Source organism: Mauremys mutica, chromosome 12 (assembly GCF_020497125.1).
Source record: "Mauremys mutica isolate MM-2020 ecotype Southern chromosome 12, ASM2049712v1, whole genome shotgun sequence".
Classification (NCBI taxonomy): Eukaryota; Metazoa; Chordata; order Testudines; family Geoemydidae; genus Mauremys; species Mauremys mutica.
Window position 1 is genome coordinate 35024473 of NC_059083.1, and position 14893 is coordinate 35039365.

The 14893-nt window shown below is 52.5% G+C and overlaps 1 protein-coding gene across 1 annotated transcript; it reads right to left on the reverse strand.

Annotated features, from left to right (window-relative positions):
• Positions 1–436: 436 nt before the first annotated feature.
• Positions 437–8858, reverse strand: LOC123345244 (zinc finger protein 345-like). Its single transcript, XM_044981978.1, has 3 exons — positions 8804–8858; positions 7710–7823; positions 437–4401 (listed from the first exon to the last, which is right to left on the reverse strand). The coding sequence occupies exons 1-3, from the start codon at positions 8835–8837 to the stop codon at positions 2309–2311; spliced, it is 2241 nt and encodes a 746-aa protein (XP_044837913.1). The 5' UTR covers positions 8838–8858; the 3' UTR covers positions 437–2308.
• Positions 8859–14893: the final 6035 nt, after the last annotated feature.

Here is a 14893-nt window from a genome sequence, read left to right on the forward strand (position 1 = left end):
GCCCAAGGGCCACATCTGGGAATAGAAATTGTATGGCGAGCCATGAATGCTCACAAAATTGGGGTGGGGGTTCAGGAGGGGGTGAGGGCTCTGGTTGGGAGTGAGGCCAGAAATGAGTTCCGGGCGTGGAAGGTGGCTCCAGGCTGGGGCAGAGGGGGTGGAGGCTCTGGCTGGGGGTGCAGGCTTTGGGGTGGGGCTGGGGATGAGAGCTTTGGGGTGCAGGAGGGTTCTCTGGGATGGGATCAAGGGGTTTGGAGGGTGGGAGGGGGATCAGGGCTGGGACAGGGGATTGGGGTGCAGGGAGAGGCTGAGGGGTGCAGGCTCTGGATGTCGCTTACCTGAAGCAGCTCCCGGAAGCAGCAGCATATCCCTTTTCCAGCTCTGCACACTGCCCCATCCACAGGCACCACCTCCACAGCTCCCACTGGCTGAAGTTCCTGGCCAATGGGAGCTGCAGGGGCGGTGCTTAGAGAGGGGGAAGCATGCAGAGCAGAGCCCCCTGGCTGCCCCTATGTGTAGGAGCCGTAGGGGAGCCATGCTGCTGCTTCTGGGAGCCACGTGGAGTGGCCCCCAACACTGCTCCCCACCTGGAGTGCCGGAGGGGGGCAAGCTCCAGACCCCGCTCCCCAGTGGGAGCTCAAGGGCCGGATTAAAATGGCTGGTGGGCCGGATCCAGCCCCCGGGCCATAGTTTGCCCACTCCTGGGATAAACTCTCCAAGGTTTGGACAGAGGCTGCTGTGTCCCAGTGGAGTGTGACGGTGATGGGGGAAGAAGGGAATCCCTCAGACTTACCCCATCGCTCGCAAATCAAACAGAAGCTAAAACACCACATTTCACTGTCCCTGCTGCCGCTTTTGTGGGATTCTGGTTAATTCTGCCCCGTAAGGGAGAAAATGTACAAACACTAAATGCTTTTCAGCATGGCCTGGAGTCATGTGAGACCATCTGGGAACGAGAGAATCTACCCCCCCCGACACCGGTACCAGAATGAGGGGAGCTGCTGCACCCCCTGGCGTGAAGTGGTTTCCAGCATATCCAGGGTTTACAGTTTGGTTCAGTAGCTCTCAGCCCCCCCCCCCCCCCACTACGCAAACTGTCCCAGGGTCCCCAGAGGGGGAACTCAGTGACTCGAACAGTCACTCTGCTAATGGTGGGGTCCGAATGAATTAGATGCTCAGGCTCAGTCTAGGGTAGGATGAGGGGGGGGAGGGTCAGAGGAGACGAGCTGGCTGATCCTGACCACATTTCCTACCACAGACAGACCCTGGGGCTGATGCTGCTGACGCAGAGGTGGGATCTCCAGGCCTCCCATGAAAGGCCCTGTGGCAGCGGTTCTCAACCTGCGGCCCGTGGGCTGTATCGGCCTAATCAGCGCACAGCTGCAGCCCATGTGACATCCTCAGGGCCACACAGGTAGTATTGGATGCAGCCCACATTACGCATTATGGGCCGCAAATGCAGCCCACAATGGTGAATAGGTTGAGAACCCGCTGCAGTCGGTGGGAATCAGCCCCTCTCAGTGGTGCTGTCTGAATGCAGCGGGGGCAGGGAGAAGGGGCAGAGGGGGTGAGTGATGAGGCAGCACCTCTCTACCCCTGTGCTCTCCCTCGCCTCTTATCCCATCATCCCCAAACACTCAATACCCCAGCACCCAGCTCCCCCTGCTTCCCAGCTACTCCAGCCCCAGCCATTCAACCCCCAGTGTCCTCCCTAGAACCCATCGCCCTGGTCCCTTAACGGTGGATCCCCCAGAGCCCAGCGCCCTCGTCCCTTAACGGTGGATCCCCCAGAGCCCAGCGCCCTGGGGGATTTGGGGAGAGGAGGAGTTACCAGCCCCCAGGGACACTCCCCCTGCAGGGAACAGCTCCAGGTCAGTGGGGGAGCCCAGCCCAGGGGCTGGTGGAAGATGGGGGGTGGGGACAGGTGTGTAGAGTGAAGGTGGGGCCTGGCCCAAGTGTCCTTCTCCTCATCTCCATGGCAGGGGGATCCCGGCTGGGAGGGGAAGGGAGAGGGGGGAACTTCAGCCAGGCAGAGGGAGCAGCTGAAGGAGTTTCTCTCTCTCCCTTCCCCCACCTGTGGCCCATCAGCTCAGCAGCCAGGGCTGCAGCTGGGAGGAGGGGCTGATGGGGGCTTCTCCTCTACCTGGGGTTTGCTTAGACCAGGCAGAGCCAGAGGGTCACTGACCAGCTGATGCTCGGCTGCTGCTGGATCCTCACCCCAGCAATGGGCAGCTGGATCCTTGGGAGCCAAACGCCCCTGATGTGTGTGGGAATGAGGAAATGGGTTTGTTGCCATGGCCAGCCATAGTCAGGGCCCTGAGAGAATTTTCCTGCTGTGTGGATGAGTCTCTGACGTCCAACGTGGTGTTAGCGCTGCCTGAAGTTGAGTGGAGCTGACAATGCTTGATTCCGTGGGAGCACCAACTGAAGATTCCCCCACATTCAAGTTCTCTCTCTTCTGTGGCTCGCTGCTGGGTAATAATGTGTGAGCTCGGACTGGACCTTTTCCCGCAGTTGAGGTATTTCTAGAGTCGCTCCCTCTTGTGTGAATTCTCCGGTGTTTAGTAAGATTCGAGCTGTTATTGAAGCTTTTCTCACAGTCCAAGCATTTATGGGGCTTCTCTCCAGTGTGGATTATCTCATGTGTAATAAGGGCTGATCTGCGACTAAAAGATTTCCCGCAGTCCAAGCATTTATGGGGTTTTTCTCCCGTATGGATTCTCTGATGTGTAACAAGGGCTGATCTCACTTTGAAACTTTTCCCACAGTCAAGACACTCATGGGGTCTCTCTCCCGAGTGGGATCTCTGATGTGTAACAAGATTTGACCTCTGAATGAAACATTTCCCACACTCAAGACATTTATAGGGTTTCTCTCCTGTGTGCATTCTGCCATGTATAATAAGAGATGATCTCTGACTAAAGCTTTTCCCACACTCCAGACATACGTAGGGTTTCTCTCCCGTGTGCATTCTCCCATGTTTAATAAGGGATGAGCTCTGACTGAAGCTCTTCCCACAGTCCAAACATTTATGGGATTTCTTTCCCGTGTGGATTGCCTGATGCGTAATAAGGGTTGATCTCACAGTGAAACTTTTCCCGCAGTTGAGACATTTAAAGGGTTTCTCTCCCGTGTGCATTCTCTGATGTGTAATAAGGGCTGGTCTCTGACTAAAACTTTTTCCACAGTCCAAGCACTTATGGGGTTTCTCCCCTGTATGGATTCTCTGATGTGTAATCAGGGCTGACCTCACAGTAAAACTTTTCTCACAGTACAGGCACTTGTAGGGTCTCTCTCCCGTGTGGGTTCTCTGATGCGTAATAAGGTTTATGTTCTGATTGAAACATTTCCCACACTCCAGACATTTATACGGCCGCTCTCCCGTGTGGATTTTCACATGCTTCATAAGGGATGATCTCTGACTGAAGCTTTTCCCACAGTCCCAGCATTTATGGGGTTTCTCTCCTGTGTGGGTTCTCCGATGAGTAAGAAGGTTCGATTTCCGATTGAAGCTTTTCCCACAGTCGAGGCACTGATATATTCTCTCCCCCGTGTGGATTCTTCGATGTTTAGTGAGGTTTGAGCTGTCACTGAAACTCTTCCCACAGTCCAAACATTTATGAAGTTTCTTTCCTGCATGGATTGTGTGATGCATAACAAGGGCTGATTTCACACTGAAACTTTTCCCGCATTTGAGACATTTGTACATTTTATCTGCCATATGGATTCTCTGATGTGTAATCAGGGCTGATCTCTGACTAAAACTTTTCCCGCAGTCCAAGCACTTATGGGGTTTCTCTCCCGTGTGGATTCTCTGATGTGTAATCAGGGCTGATCTCTGACTAAACCTTTTGCCACATTTCAAGCATTTATGAGGTTTCTCTCCAGTATGAATTCTCTGATGCGTAGTCAGGTTTGAAATCTGATTGAAACATTTCCCACACTCAAAGCATTTATAAGGCCTCTCTCCTGTGTGCTTTCTCCCATGTATAATGAGGGATGATTTCTGGCTGAAGCTTTTCCCACAGTCTAAGCACTTATGGGGTTTTTCGCCTGTGTGGATTCTCTGATGAGTGATAAGGTTCGATTTCTGATTGAAGCTTTTCCCACAGCTGAGACATTTATAGGGTTTTTCTTCCTTGGGATTTGTCTGTGGGGCTGCGGTTTGCTTGGGGTCCTTGCATCCTACCCCACATTCAATGGATTCCTCCTCTTTCTTTATTGGGTGGTTTCCCAACTGCCTCTCTGGCCTCTGCAGAGTTCTCCAAGCTTTGCCCTGTTCTAAGGATTGGGAAAAATTCCCTTTGGCTCTTCTCCAAAAGTTCCCTGGCAGTTCCACTTGCTCGGGATCTTCCTGCTTTGAATTCTTCTCTTTGTTCTCACTCAGCATTGCCTCATGAACTGCTGGGGGGGGAGAGAAAAGCCAGACAGGAATCATTCCCTGTGCTGGGGAGAAAGGACAGAACAGGGAACAGCACAGAAGGGAAAACACAACATGGTAACAGCTGGGAGACTGAGGGCTGGTCTATGCTACACAGTTAGGTGGACGTACGGCAGTTTACACCAACCTAATTATGTCAGCGTCCACACTACAGCCTTGTCCTGCCAGTGTGAGTGCCCTACTACACCCCCGTAATAACTCCACCTCCAGGAGAGGCGTAGGGCTTATGTCGGTGTAGGGAGGGTGACGCATTGTCTGCGTAGACACTGCCTTCCTTACATGGGCTGCTGGCTATCTTGTCAATTTCACGGCTCTGCTGTAGCCGTGAAATTGACAAGAAAGCCAGACTCCTGGCTCCAAAGCTGGGCTGCTGCCAGGTCTCTGCTCCAAGCCAGGCTACCACCTGGGCTTTTCTCTATGCTCCCCACTAAGAGCCCTGCTACCCCCTGCAATCATAGAATCTCAGGGTTGGAAGGGACCTCAGGAGCCATCTAGTCCACCCCCCTGCTCAAAGGAGCACCAAGCCCCAATTAAATCCCCAAATTGCCCCCTTAAGGATTGAACTAACAACCCTGGGTTTAGCAGGTCAATGCTCAAACCACTGAGCTATCTCTTCCCCCCATCCAGGAACCATGGTTCCTGCTGGCAGCCCGGCTGCCCTCCTGGCTCCCCACCGAGAGCACAGCACCCAACTGGACTCCGGGCACAGATCTCCCCACTGCTGGGGCCACACGCCCCAAACAGACCTAGCTGGCCCTACAAAGGCAGGGAAGCCAGGAGCAGGAGCACAGAGACTCTCTCTGCCTTCAGAGAGAGGGGGGCCTGGCTTCTGGGAAGCTGAGGGTACCTAGAGTGAAGCAGGGCTGGAGAAAGGCCAGAGGGGCTGGGGAGCTCCAGGCTGGCAACTCCCCTGGCTGCAGGGCCTTGTCCAAGGCCCCAGAGAGGCACTGGGTTGCAGAGAGAGGCAGCAGGTCCAGACCCAGCCTTGCCTATGATTGGCTGACACTGCAGTCTTCCCCCAGGCATGGGGGTGAGTTGGTGACTGGCAGTAGCCTACGACTGAGGTGAGGTGGGGATAGGGGGTGGGGGGTTCCCCTGGGAGGGGAGATCCTGAGACTTAGGGGTGTATGGCAGGGGGAAGCACCCCAGATAACGGGGCACTGGAGTCCAGGGAGGGACATGGGGGCCAAGTGGCAGCAGGACACCAGCCTGCAGAGGGTGCTCCAAGACTGGCAGGTCTAATGCCCAGAAGAGACCAGCAGGAGGCACTGTGGGGTGAGTCTGCACACGGTTAAATTAACTGTAAGGAGATTCCTCACTGTAAGGTCTGAGGCCTTTTTCTGCAGCCACGTTAGGCCAGCAGGAGCCATGAGCCAAGAAGCAGAAAGTCACATTCCCTCTAAGTTATATCAAAACAATAAAATATCGGGCTGTTAAGAAGGAGATCCCGTCCTAATGGCACCCACCACCACTAGATAAAGAAACCAGGTCTTAAGATGTTTAAAGAAAACGTACTTTGACAGCATCTGTCTGGCAAGGAATCACTCATCAACAGTTGTGACTGGGAAATCTCTACTTCTTTATTGTTTTGTCTTTATGGTCCCTGCTTTGCTATTGTTTATCTGTCTCGTCTCTGTCTGGTTCTTTGCTTGTTTCTGTCTGAATGTAACAGGGCGGCTGCCCCACTCCTGGAGAACAGGGGTTAAAAGCAGCCAAGCTAGGCTGATTAGGGAAGCAGTCACAGCTGGGGCCATGCCAATCAGGGCCCTGATAAAGGGGCTGTGGGGCCAGGCAACAGAGGAGTTGGGAAGGGCCTGGCTGCCTGGGAGCACAGGGTACCCAGAGCAGTGCTGGGGAAAGACAAGAGGAGCTGGGGAGCTCCTAGGGTGACCAGACAGCAAGTGTGAAAAATCAGGATGGGGGTGGGGGGTAATAGGAGCCTATATAAGAAAAAGACCCAAAAATCAGGACTGTCCCTATAAAATCAGGACATCTGGTCACCCTAGGAGCTCCAGCCTGGCAACTCCCCAGGCTGAGGCCTTGCTAAAGGCCTAAGCAGGTGCTGGGGCTGCAGAGGTGCAGCCTGGGGATAGGCAGAGGCAGAGGGTCCAACCCCCCTGCCAATGCTGAGTGGCCATTACACACTGCAGTCTGCCCCAGAGAAAGGGGGTTACATGATGACTGGCAGAAGCTATTGAGGCAAAGTGGGTTTAGAGGGTTGGGGTTTCCCCTAGGAGGGGAGACCCAGAGTGTGTGGGGCACTGCAGGGACAAACCCCTGAGGTAAAGGGGCACCGGGGTCTGGGAGGGACATGGGGCCTGAGGCAGGCGAGCCATTGGCCAGCAGAAAGCAACAAAGAGTCCTGTGGCGCCTTATAGACTAACAGAGGTATTGGAGCATGAGCTTTTGTGGGTGAATACCCGCTTTGTCAGACGCATGGCCAGCAGAGGGTGCTCTGTATGCTGGAAAAGAGCTAATTCCCAAATGACCAGCAGGAGGTGCCGTGCTGGTGAGTCTTCGTCTGGCTACACTGACGATGCAAGGTTTAAATCAGCTCAGGTGGTGGGGTACGATAGAGTAAAGAATTGTTTTGCAATCCGTTAGGTTTGGTCAAAGAACTATTTTGTAGTAATTTAATAAAACGATTGGTTACAGTCAAGCTAAGCAGGACTCAAATGCCACTATATAAGCTGGGGTCCAAAAGCAAATTCTTTAGAACTAACTCCAGGACACAGCCCCAGATCAGAGATGCCAGATCTCAACCCCCTGCCGACTATATTGTGCAGACGCTGGAGTCCCTGGACAAACGGATCCTGACTGGCCACCAGGAAAAGTTCATCTGCCTTATTGGGAGTGGTGAGCATTGTACGCTTAGCGTGTGTGTTCTGTCTTGGTAACTGTTAATAAACAGAGATCAAGGATATTAATGTGTAAGGCTCTTTCACTGGTTAAAACGTCCTGTAAGCCCACAGACGATTACGCCCTGATCCTTAGGAACAGGGTGGGGGACAGGGTGCCTACATTAATGGTTATGCCTTGAGTCCTAGGAACAGGGTAAAGGTGGGAGCCATAGAGTGTGCGGGTGACACTAAAGGATGGTTGGGAAGCCATAGGTGATATCTGCCATGATGGAAACAATATCAGAGGGCGACAGCCTGACTGGGTGGGGTGAAACACAGCCCGGGGAACTCGCTAAAAACACATCTTTGGGTGTCCCAGCTTTTTCATTCACTTGCCAGATGGTTTGTCAGTTTCACTGATTCCTCACCTGTGCGGGTGCCTCTGTGGACATCCCATTCCTTGGAGGGGTGGAGATCCGGGACCCATGGCTCTTCCCCTCGTTCCAGCCGGGTGATCAGCTCCGGTTTGGGAATGGGGAATCCTGCTCAGAAGGGGGGAAATCAGGAAGATGAGGGTCTATCTCGAGTATTGACAGTGTATTTGTCACAAAGAACATTCCCTGAGTTCAACCTGCCCCATACTGAGCTGGGGGATTGTGGAATCCCAAAAGGTGGGAACATAGTCACTGGTAATTATGTGGATGTGGAATCTGAACAGGTGGGAACATGGCCACTGAGCCCCCAAGGAGAGGCAGGTGTCTGTGTGGGGGAGGAGCTGTCACAGCATCACTGGAGTTTCCAGGATCTGTGCACTCTGGGGGACTTGCTGATGCAGACACAGGTCTGGTGTTGAACCCCTGCCTAGTTCTAAACCTCCAGAGCCCTCTGGCTGGAGCCAGTCCCAAGAATGGAGGATCATAGGGGATGGTGAGTGAAAGAGACACCAGGTGGGTGATGTAATATCTTTTCCTGGGCAACTTAAAAAGTGTGTCTCTTTCCCCAGCTGAAGTTGGTCCAGTCAAAGGTACTGCCTCCCCCACCTTGTCTGTCCATCCTGGGACAAACAGGGCTACACCAACACTATAAATCAGTGAGAAATAATACAGACAGGGCCATACGCTGCTTCTGCCCCTTTGAAAGCTGGAGGGATGGGGATGAATCAGCAGGTGTATGACTCCCCGATCCCACTGGAGGGGGCATGGCAGGGGTAGTCAGCAGGTGGACCACAGGCCAAATCTGGACCATCAGACACTTTTGAATAGACCCCAAAATCTCTTTATTTACTTAATAATAATTATATTTTCTCTAGAGTCTGAATCTTGACTATACTTTCACCAAGAAATCTGGACCTTGACAAAAAATAATTGACTACCCCTGAGGCATGGAGATGAAAGTCTCACTCCACATGTGTGGACTCTGGAGTCCATTTCCCCTCTAATCTAACTGAGCAGGGAAGAACTAACCGGATTCAGACACGCAGACCCCACGGCTTCTAGTATCTGAGGGGACGTGAATCCCTTACCCAGCGAGGTCACCGTCTCGTAATTCTCCTGCATGACATCCCTGTAGAGGGCTCTCTGAGTGGGGTCCAGCAGAGCCCCCTGCCCCTGGGTGAAATACACAGCCACCTCCTCGAAGGTCACCGGCATCTGAAACAACAAGAGTCCCCCACTCAGCACCTGCTGCCCCAGCCACAATCCCACTAGTCATGGCAGAGGAGGCCCAGAAAAGCAGAATCCCACTCGCACCCTGCTCAGAGCAGCCAGGAGGCTTCAGGAGGTGGGAGAAGGTGACAGCTTCTTGTCCCCCCAGCACACGGAGCAGGGCAGGGTCTTCTCATTTCCCACACACTTGCCAGCCACAGGCTGATGCAGAAAGCAGAGCTCTGAGACAGAGACAGGAATCCCTGTATTTCACAGCAGCCTCTGGCCAGTGGATTCAGGCTCCAGCCCTGGGAGTCCAGTCAGTTTTCCCAGCCCTGCCCAGGGGGAAGTTTCCTAGTTCAGAAATGGGGGAATTCCTCTCCCTCCGTCCACCCCCCCGCCCCAGCTCCCTGCCTTGCCAATGGGCCTGCTCAGAAAATCAGGCCCAGGTTGACCATGTCCCAAGTTTGTCACACCTTGTCCACCTCCCTACCTCCCCCTGTATGTTGCCTGCCCCTCCCTCTCTGCCACACCCTCTCCTGCAGCTCTCTGAAAATCCCTGACCTGAGCTGGCTCCATCACAGCCATTTCCCTTCCCTGTCCCCTGGAAGACAGGACAATCTGGAGCGAAACGTGGACGTGATTCCTCAGCCTGTTGGGCGATTGGGGAGGTTACAGAAGGGGCTTGAGTCCATTTCACACCTTGATTCCCTGCAGACAGATGCTCTAGGGTAGACCAGGGGGTTCGCACAACAGATCATACGGTGGCCTCAGAGTGCAGCCACTAAATCTTGCTGGTGGCCACTCCGACAAATTTTCCTAAAATGCTTATTTGTTTTTCCTAAAGTTTATTATTAAGGCTGTCAATTGATCACAGTTAACTCATGTGATTAACTCAAAATAATTAATCATTATTAAAAAAATTAATTGAGATTAATCACCGTTTTAATTGCACTGTTAAATAGAATACCAAATGAAATGTTCTACATTTTAAAATATATTTATTTCAATTACAACACAGAATACCAAGTGTACAGCTCACTTTATATTTCTTATTACAAATACTTGCACTGTAAAAATGATTAAGAAACTATCTTTCAATTCACCTCATACAAGTACTGTAGTGCAATCTCTCTATTGTGAAAGTACAACTTAAAAATGTAGATTTTTTTTTTTGGTGACATAACTGCACTCAAACAAAACAATGCAAAATTTTAGAGCCTATAAGTCCAAGAACAAGAAGTAGGATTGAGTGGACTTATAGGCTCTAAAATTTTGCATTGTTTTATTTTTTAATGCAGTTATTTTTTTGTACATAATTCTACAGTTGTAAGTTCAATTTTCATGATAAAGACATTTCACTACAGTACTTGTATTAGATCTGAAAAATACTGTTTCTTTTGTATTTTACAGTGCAAATATTTGTAATAAAAATGAATATAAAGTGAACACTGTACACTTTGTTATAATTGAAATTAATATTTGAAGATGTAGAAAACATCCACAAATATTTAAATAAAAGGTACAGTGCAATTAATTGTGATTATTTTTTTAATCACTTTACAGCCCTAATAAATATGCACATCTCCTTGTCCAAATCCTTGTAATTTATTTATTTAGTTTTTTTTTTCCAGATTCAATTGAAAAAATAATCATAGGACTGGAAGGGACCTGGAGAGGTCATTTAGTCCAGTCCCCTCCCCGCATGGCAGGACTATTATCTAATCCAGTGTTTGTCTAACCTGATCGTAAAAACCTCCAATGAAGGAGATTCCACAACCTCCCTTGGCAATTTATTCCAGTGCTTAACCACCCTGACAGTTAGGAAGTTTCTCAAAATGTTCAACCTAAACCTCCCTTGCTGCAATTTGAGCCCATTGCTTCTTGTCAGTTAAGAAAAAACATTTTTTCCCCTCCTCCTCCTAACAAACTTTTAAACACTTGAAATCTGTTGTCATGTTCCCTCTCAGTCTTCTCTTTTCCAGACTAAACAAACCCAGTTTTTTCAATCTTCCCTCAGAGATCATGGTTTCCAGACCTTTAATATTTTTTGTTGCTCTTCTCTGGATGTTCTCCAATTTCTCCACATCCTTCCTGAAATGGGGCACCCAGAACTGAACACAAAATTCCAGTTGAGACTTAATCAGAGCGGGAGAATAACGTCTCATGTCTTGCTAATGTACAGTTGTATTTTGGTGCTCCTGGCCCTTGCTGCTCCACTGCCTCCCTCTACCGTGCATGGATCTCCCCTGACCACCACTACCTCTCCCAGCCCTCCAACACCCTCCATGGCTCCCAATCACCTCCTGGGCCCCACTGCTTCCCTCCCACCCCAAATTCCCTTCTGCAGCCTCACACCCCAGGCTCACCCCACTGCTTGCCTCTTGACCACAGCAGCCAGTAAAGCCAGTCCTGATGAAGCCCCACCACCCTGGGCTGAAGCCCAGAGCCGGAGCCCCATCGCTTGACCTGGAGGGTGCGCGGTGGCTGAAGCCTGGAACCCCAGCACCCTGGAGGACTGAAGCCCAGAGCGCCACAGCTGAAGCTGGGGTAGAAGGGCTGAAGCCTGGAGCCAGCGCCCCAAGGCTGAATAGGGGGAGGGGGGTTAAGCCCCCCCCACACACACACACTGGGCTCAATTTCACAGCAGGGAGCCTACAGCTGCTCTGAGACAGGATGTCAATTTCATTCCCGGGAGGCTCTCTGCTGTGAAACTGAGCCCTGGCAACAGAGCTTGGGCTGTCACCCCAGAGGTGTGGGGGGCTCCAGCGGTGAGCCCTGTGCAGCTATCAGTGCCCCACATCAGTCAGTGCAAATGCTCCTGGTGAGGATGTGCTCCGCCAGCAGAAGGAGGGCGGTGTGGACCCCAACAGCCCACTCAATTACAGGCGTGACTGTAGATCGACCTAAATTAAGTCGCCCTAATTTTGTAGTGTAGACAAGCCCTTACCGCAGAGACTCCGATGCCTGGACCCAGTGATCACACCCACATCAGCTTTTTCTAGGTCCCAGCGATAAATCCCTCAGGGACCCCATGTCCCCTAGGCGCAGGCAGCTTCTCTCAGCATTAAGGGGTCATCGTACAAAGCAGCCACCGTGTCAATGGGAGGACAGAAAGGAGATGTACCAGTCCCGGGGAGGCAGGAGACGGGGGATTTCTATCAAGACTCAGGATTATTCCAGAGAGTCCACAATATAAACAGAGACGGGAGGTGATGGGGTCTTTGAGAGGTTACCCAGAGCCTGGAGCTGCAGAGGGGGGGAGGGATAGCTCAGTGGTTTGCGCATTGGCCTGCTAAACCCAGGGTTGTGAGTTCAATCCTTGAGGGGGCCACTTAGGCATCTGGGGCAAAAATTGGTCCTGCTAGTGCAGGCAGGGGGCTGGACTTGATGACCTTTCAAGGTCCCTTCCAGCTCTAGGAGATTGGTATATCTCCAATTATTACCTTTAGGACGCCTTTCACAGTGACACTGACTCCGGGTGTGATTCGCTCTGGGAAGCAATTGGCACAGGGAACTGTTGGTCAAGGACGGTCTCTTGTCTGCGCCCCACGCTCACTGGCTACCAGCCCTGGACCGGAGCTCCCAGCTCTGCCCCCCTCACTCGGGTCATGGAGCTGTGCCAGGCCACCAGGCTTGGTGGGTTCATCTGCTCCTAAAAATAACCACTCGAGGGGCCACGTCCATTCCTGCAGGGCTCTCTGCCGCCCATTTCCTGGCCAGTGTAACAGCCGCCGGTACAATTTGCTACTGGGTAGCAGCTACTGTCACCTCGCTGTTCTCTTTTGCTGCCCTTTCACAGTTTTGCTGCCTCTGCCTTTCCCCAACCTCTGGTCCAGGGGTAGCAAGCTGTGATGGGGGCATTCCCCTCACAATCTGCTACCGCTCACCTTTCCGCATCCTCTACTTTTCTGCATCTCCTGGTCCCAGGACAGCAAAGAATGGTGGATGGGGAGGTTGCCTGTCACAATCTGCACTTCCTTTCCCCAGCCTCTGGTCCACAGGTAAGAACTTGTAACGGAAGGGGCACAATTTGCTACCACTGTGAAATCACTATTTTAAATTTGGGCACAAAGAAACGTGTTTCAGTAATCCAGAAAAGCATTGCCCAGAGTTAAACCTCTGGGCTTTCGTCTGTAAAACCCGGAATGAAGGTGGTGTTATTTATTAGTTTCTTTCCACTGTAGATCCTTGGGCGGTGGGTAGAATAGGCCGGAGGGGCTAAGCCTCCCCAGCTAGGCCGTGGCCCCGCCCATGCGTCACCCCGAGGCTCCGCTCCTACGTCCCTCACTTCCCCCGTGGCCCCACCCACACTGCTCCTCCTCCCCACTTCCTCTGCTTCTTCTCCAAAGCCAGCAGGGGCTAAGGCGGGCTGGCTGGTGCCTGGCGGCCAGGACTGAGGCCGGCTGAGGCAGGCAGGATGGGGCTCGGACTGGCCGGTTGCTGGGGCGGGCAGGCTGGTGCTTGGGCCAGACGGCAGCCTGGGATTCGGGCCAGCTGGCAGCCCATGACTCAGCAAGGCTGGAGTGGGCGGGCCAGGGCCCCTCCAGCTGCAGTAGGGGGCTCAGGGCTCCGGCAGGCGAGGAGGGGATGGCCTCGGGCAGAAGGGGCAGGGCCGGGGGCTAGACTCCCCAAATGTGGGGTTCAGGTACCACCCATGTGTAGATCAGGCTGCACAGTTTCTATAGTAAACAAACATTTACTGCACACACACACACACACACACACTGAGTACGCCGCCAAACCCGACAAACAGTATTTAAAATACTTACAAACACCTTTTAAGCGCAAGCTATTAGGCAGAAAATCTACCACTGTCCCTTCTACAGACTTATCCTCATTGCCACTGTTACGCATCCGGAACAAGCTGCCCACACAACATGTGCACGGCTGTGCTTCGGCACACACGGGCGGGTGTAAATAAAGTGCACCGTGGTCCAGGAGGGAAAAATGAAAATGCAGGGGACCTACCTCCCTGCTCTCTGATCCTATTTCAGAGACATTTTCTCAGCCCTTTTCCTCACTGCTAAAAATCAAGTGCTCTCTCCTCACTCTATTTTTACCTCAGAATAATCCTGTATTTTAGTTACTCCATGGTAGAAAAAAAAACCCTAAACAATAAAAACTTAACCCACCTTTTTTAGCAGTGAGGAAAAGGCCGGGGAGCTGGACTCGCGATGGGATGGAGGCATCTGGATGCTGAGCATTGCAAGGACTAGTTTTTAGGTCCCTAGCAAGTCACAGGAACAATCCTGTGATCCACAAAACTGAGTTAGGTGTCTAGGCTCCCTACAGAGCATGCGGAGAGGCAGGCGCCTGAGAATGGGATCCACAAAGGCAAGGAGCCACCTCAGTCTGCCCCTGGGAGATGCTGACCTAAGACCCATCTTGGCTCTCACAGCCTTTGGCGCCTAACTCACAGCGGCAGGAAGGCACCTGGCGCTCCACGAATGGGAGCCCAGCTCCTGGAGTCAGGTGGCTCAGGTCCCTAAGCTGTTTCTTGAGGTAGGTAGGAGCCTAATGCCACCCAAAACAGCCAGAGAAGGAGGCAGTGGTGGTGGTACCCCCCAGGGCCGGCTCCAGGCACCAGCTCAGCAAGCAGGTGCTTGGGGCGACCAAGGGGAAGGGGCGGCACGTTGGGCTCTTTGGTGGTAGGTCTCTCGGTCCCTCTCAGAGGGAAGGACCTGCCGCCAAATTGCCGCCAAAGAAGAAAGCGGCGCAGTGGAGCTGCTGCCGATCTCGGCATTTCCCCCCATCCCCCCCGTCGCTTGGAGTGGCAAAAACCCTGGAGCTGGCCCTGTACCCAGCGACTACCTTTCAGCACTTACCTGGGATGTGGGAGACCCCTGGTCAAACCCGCTTTCCTCCTCTGCTTGAACCTGGGTCTCCTACATCCCAGCCCACTTAGACGCCCGCAGAACGGTTCCCATTCATGGATCCCCAGGCAGACCAAGAGCCTTCCTGCACCA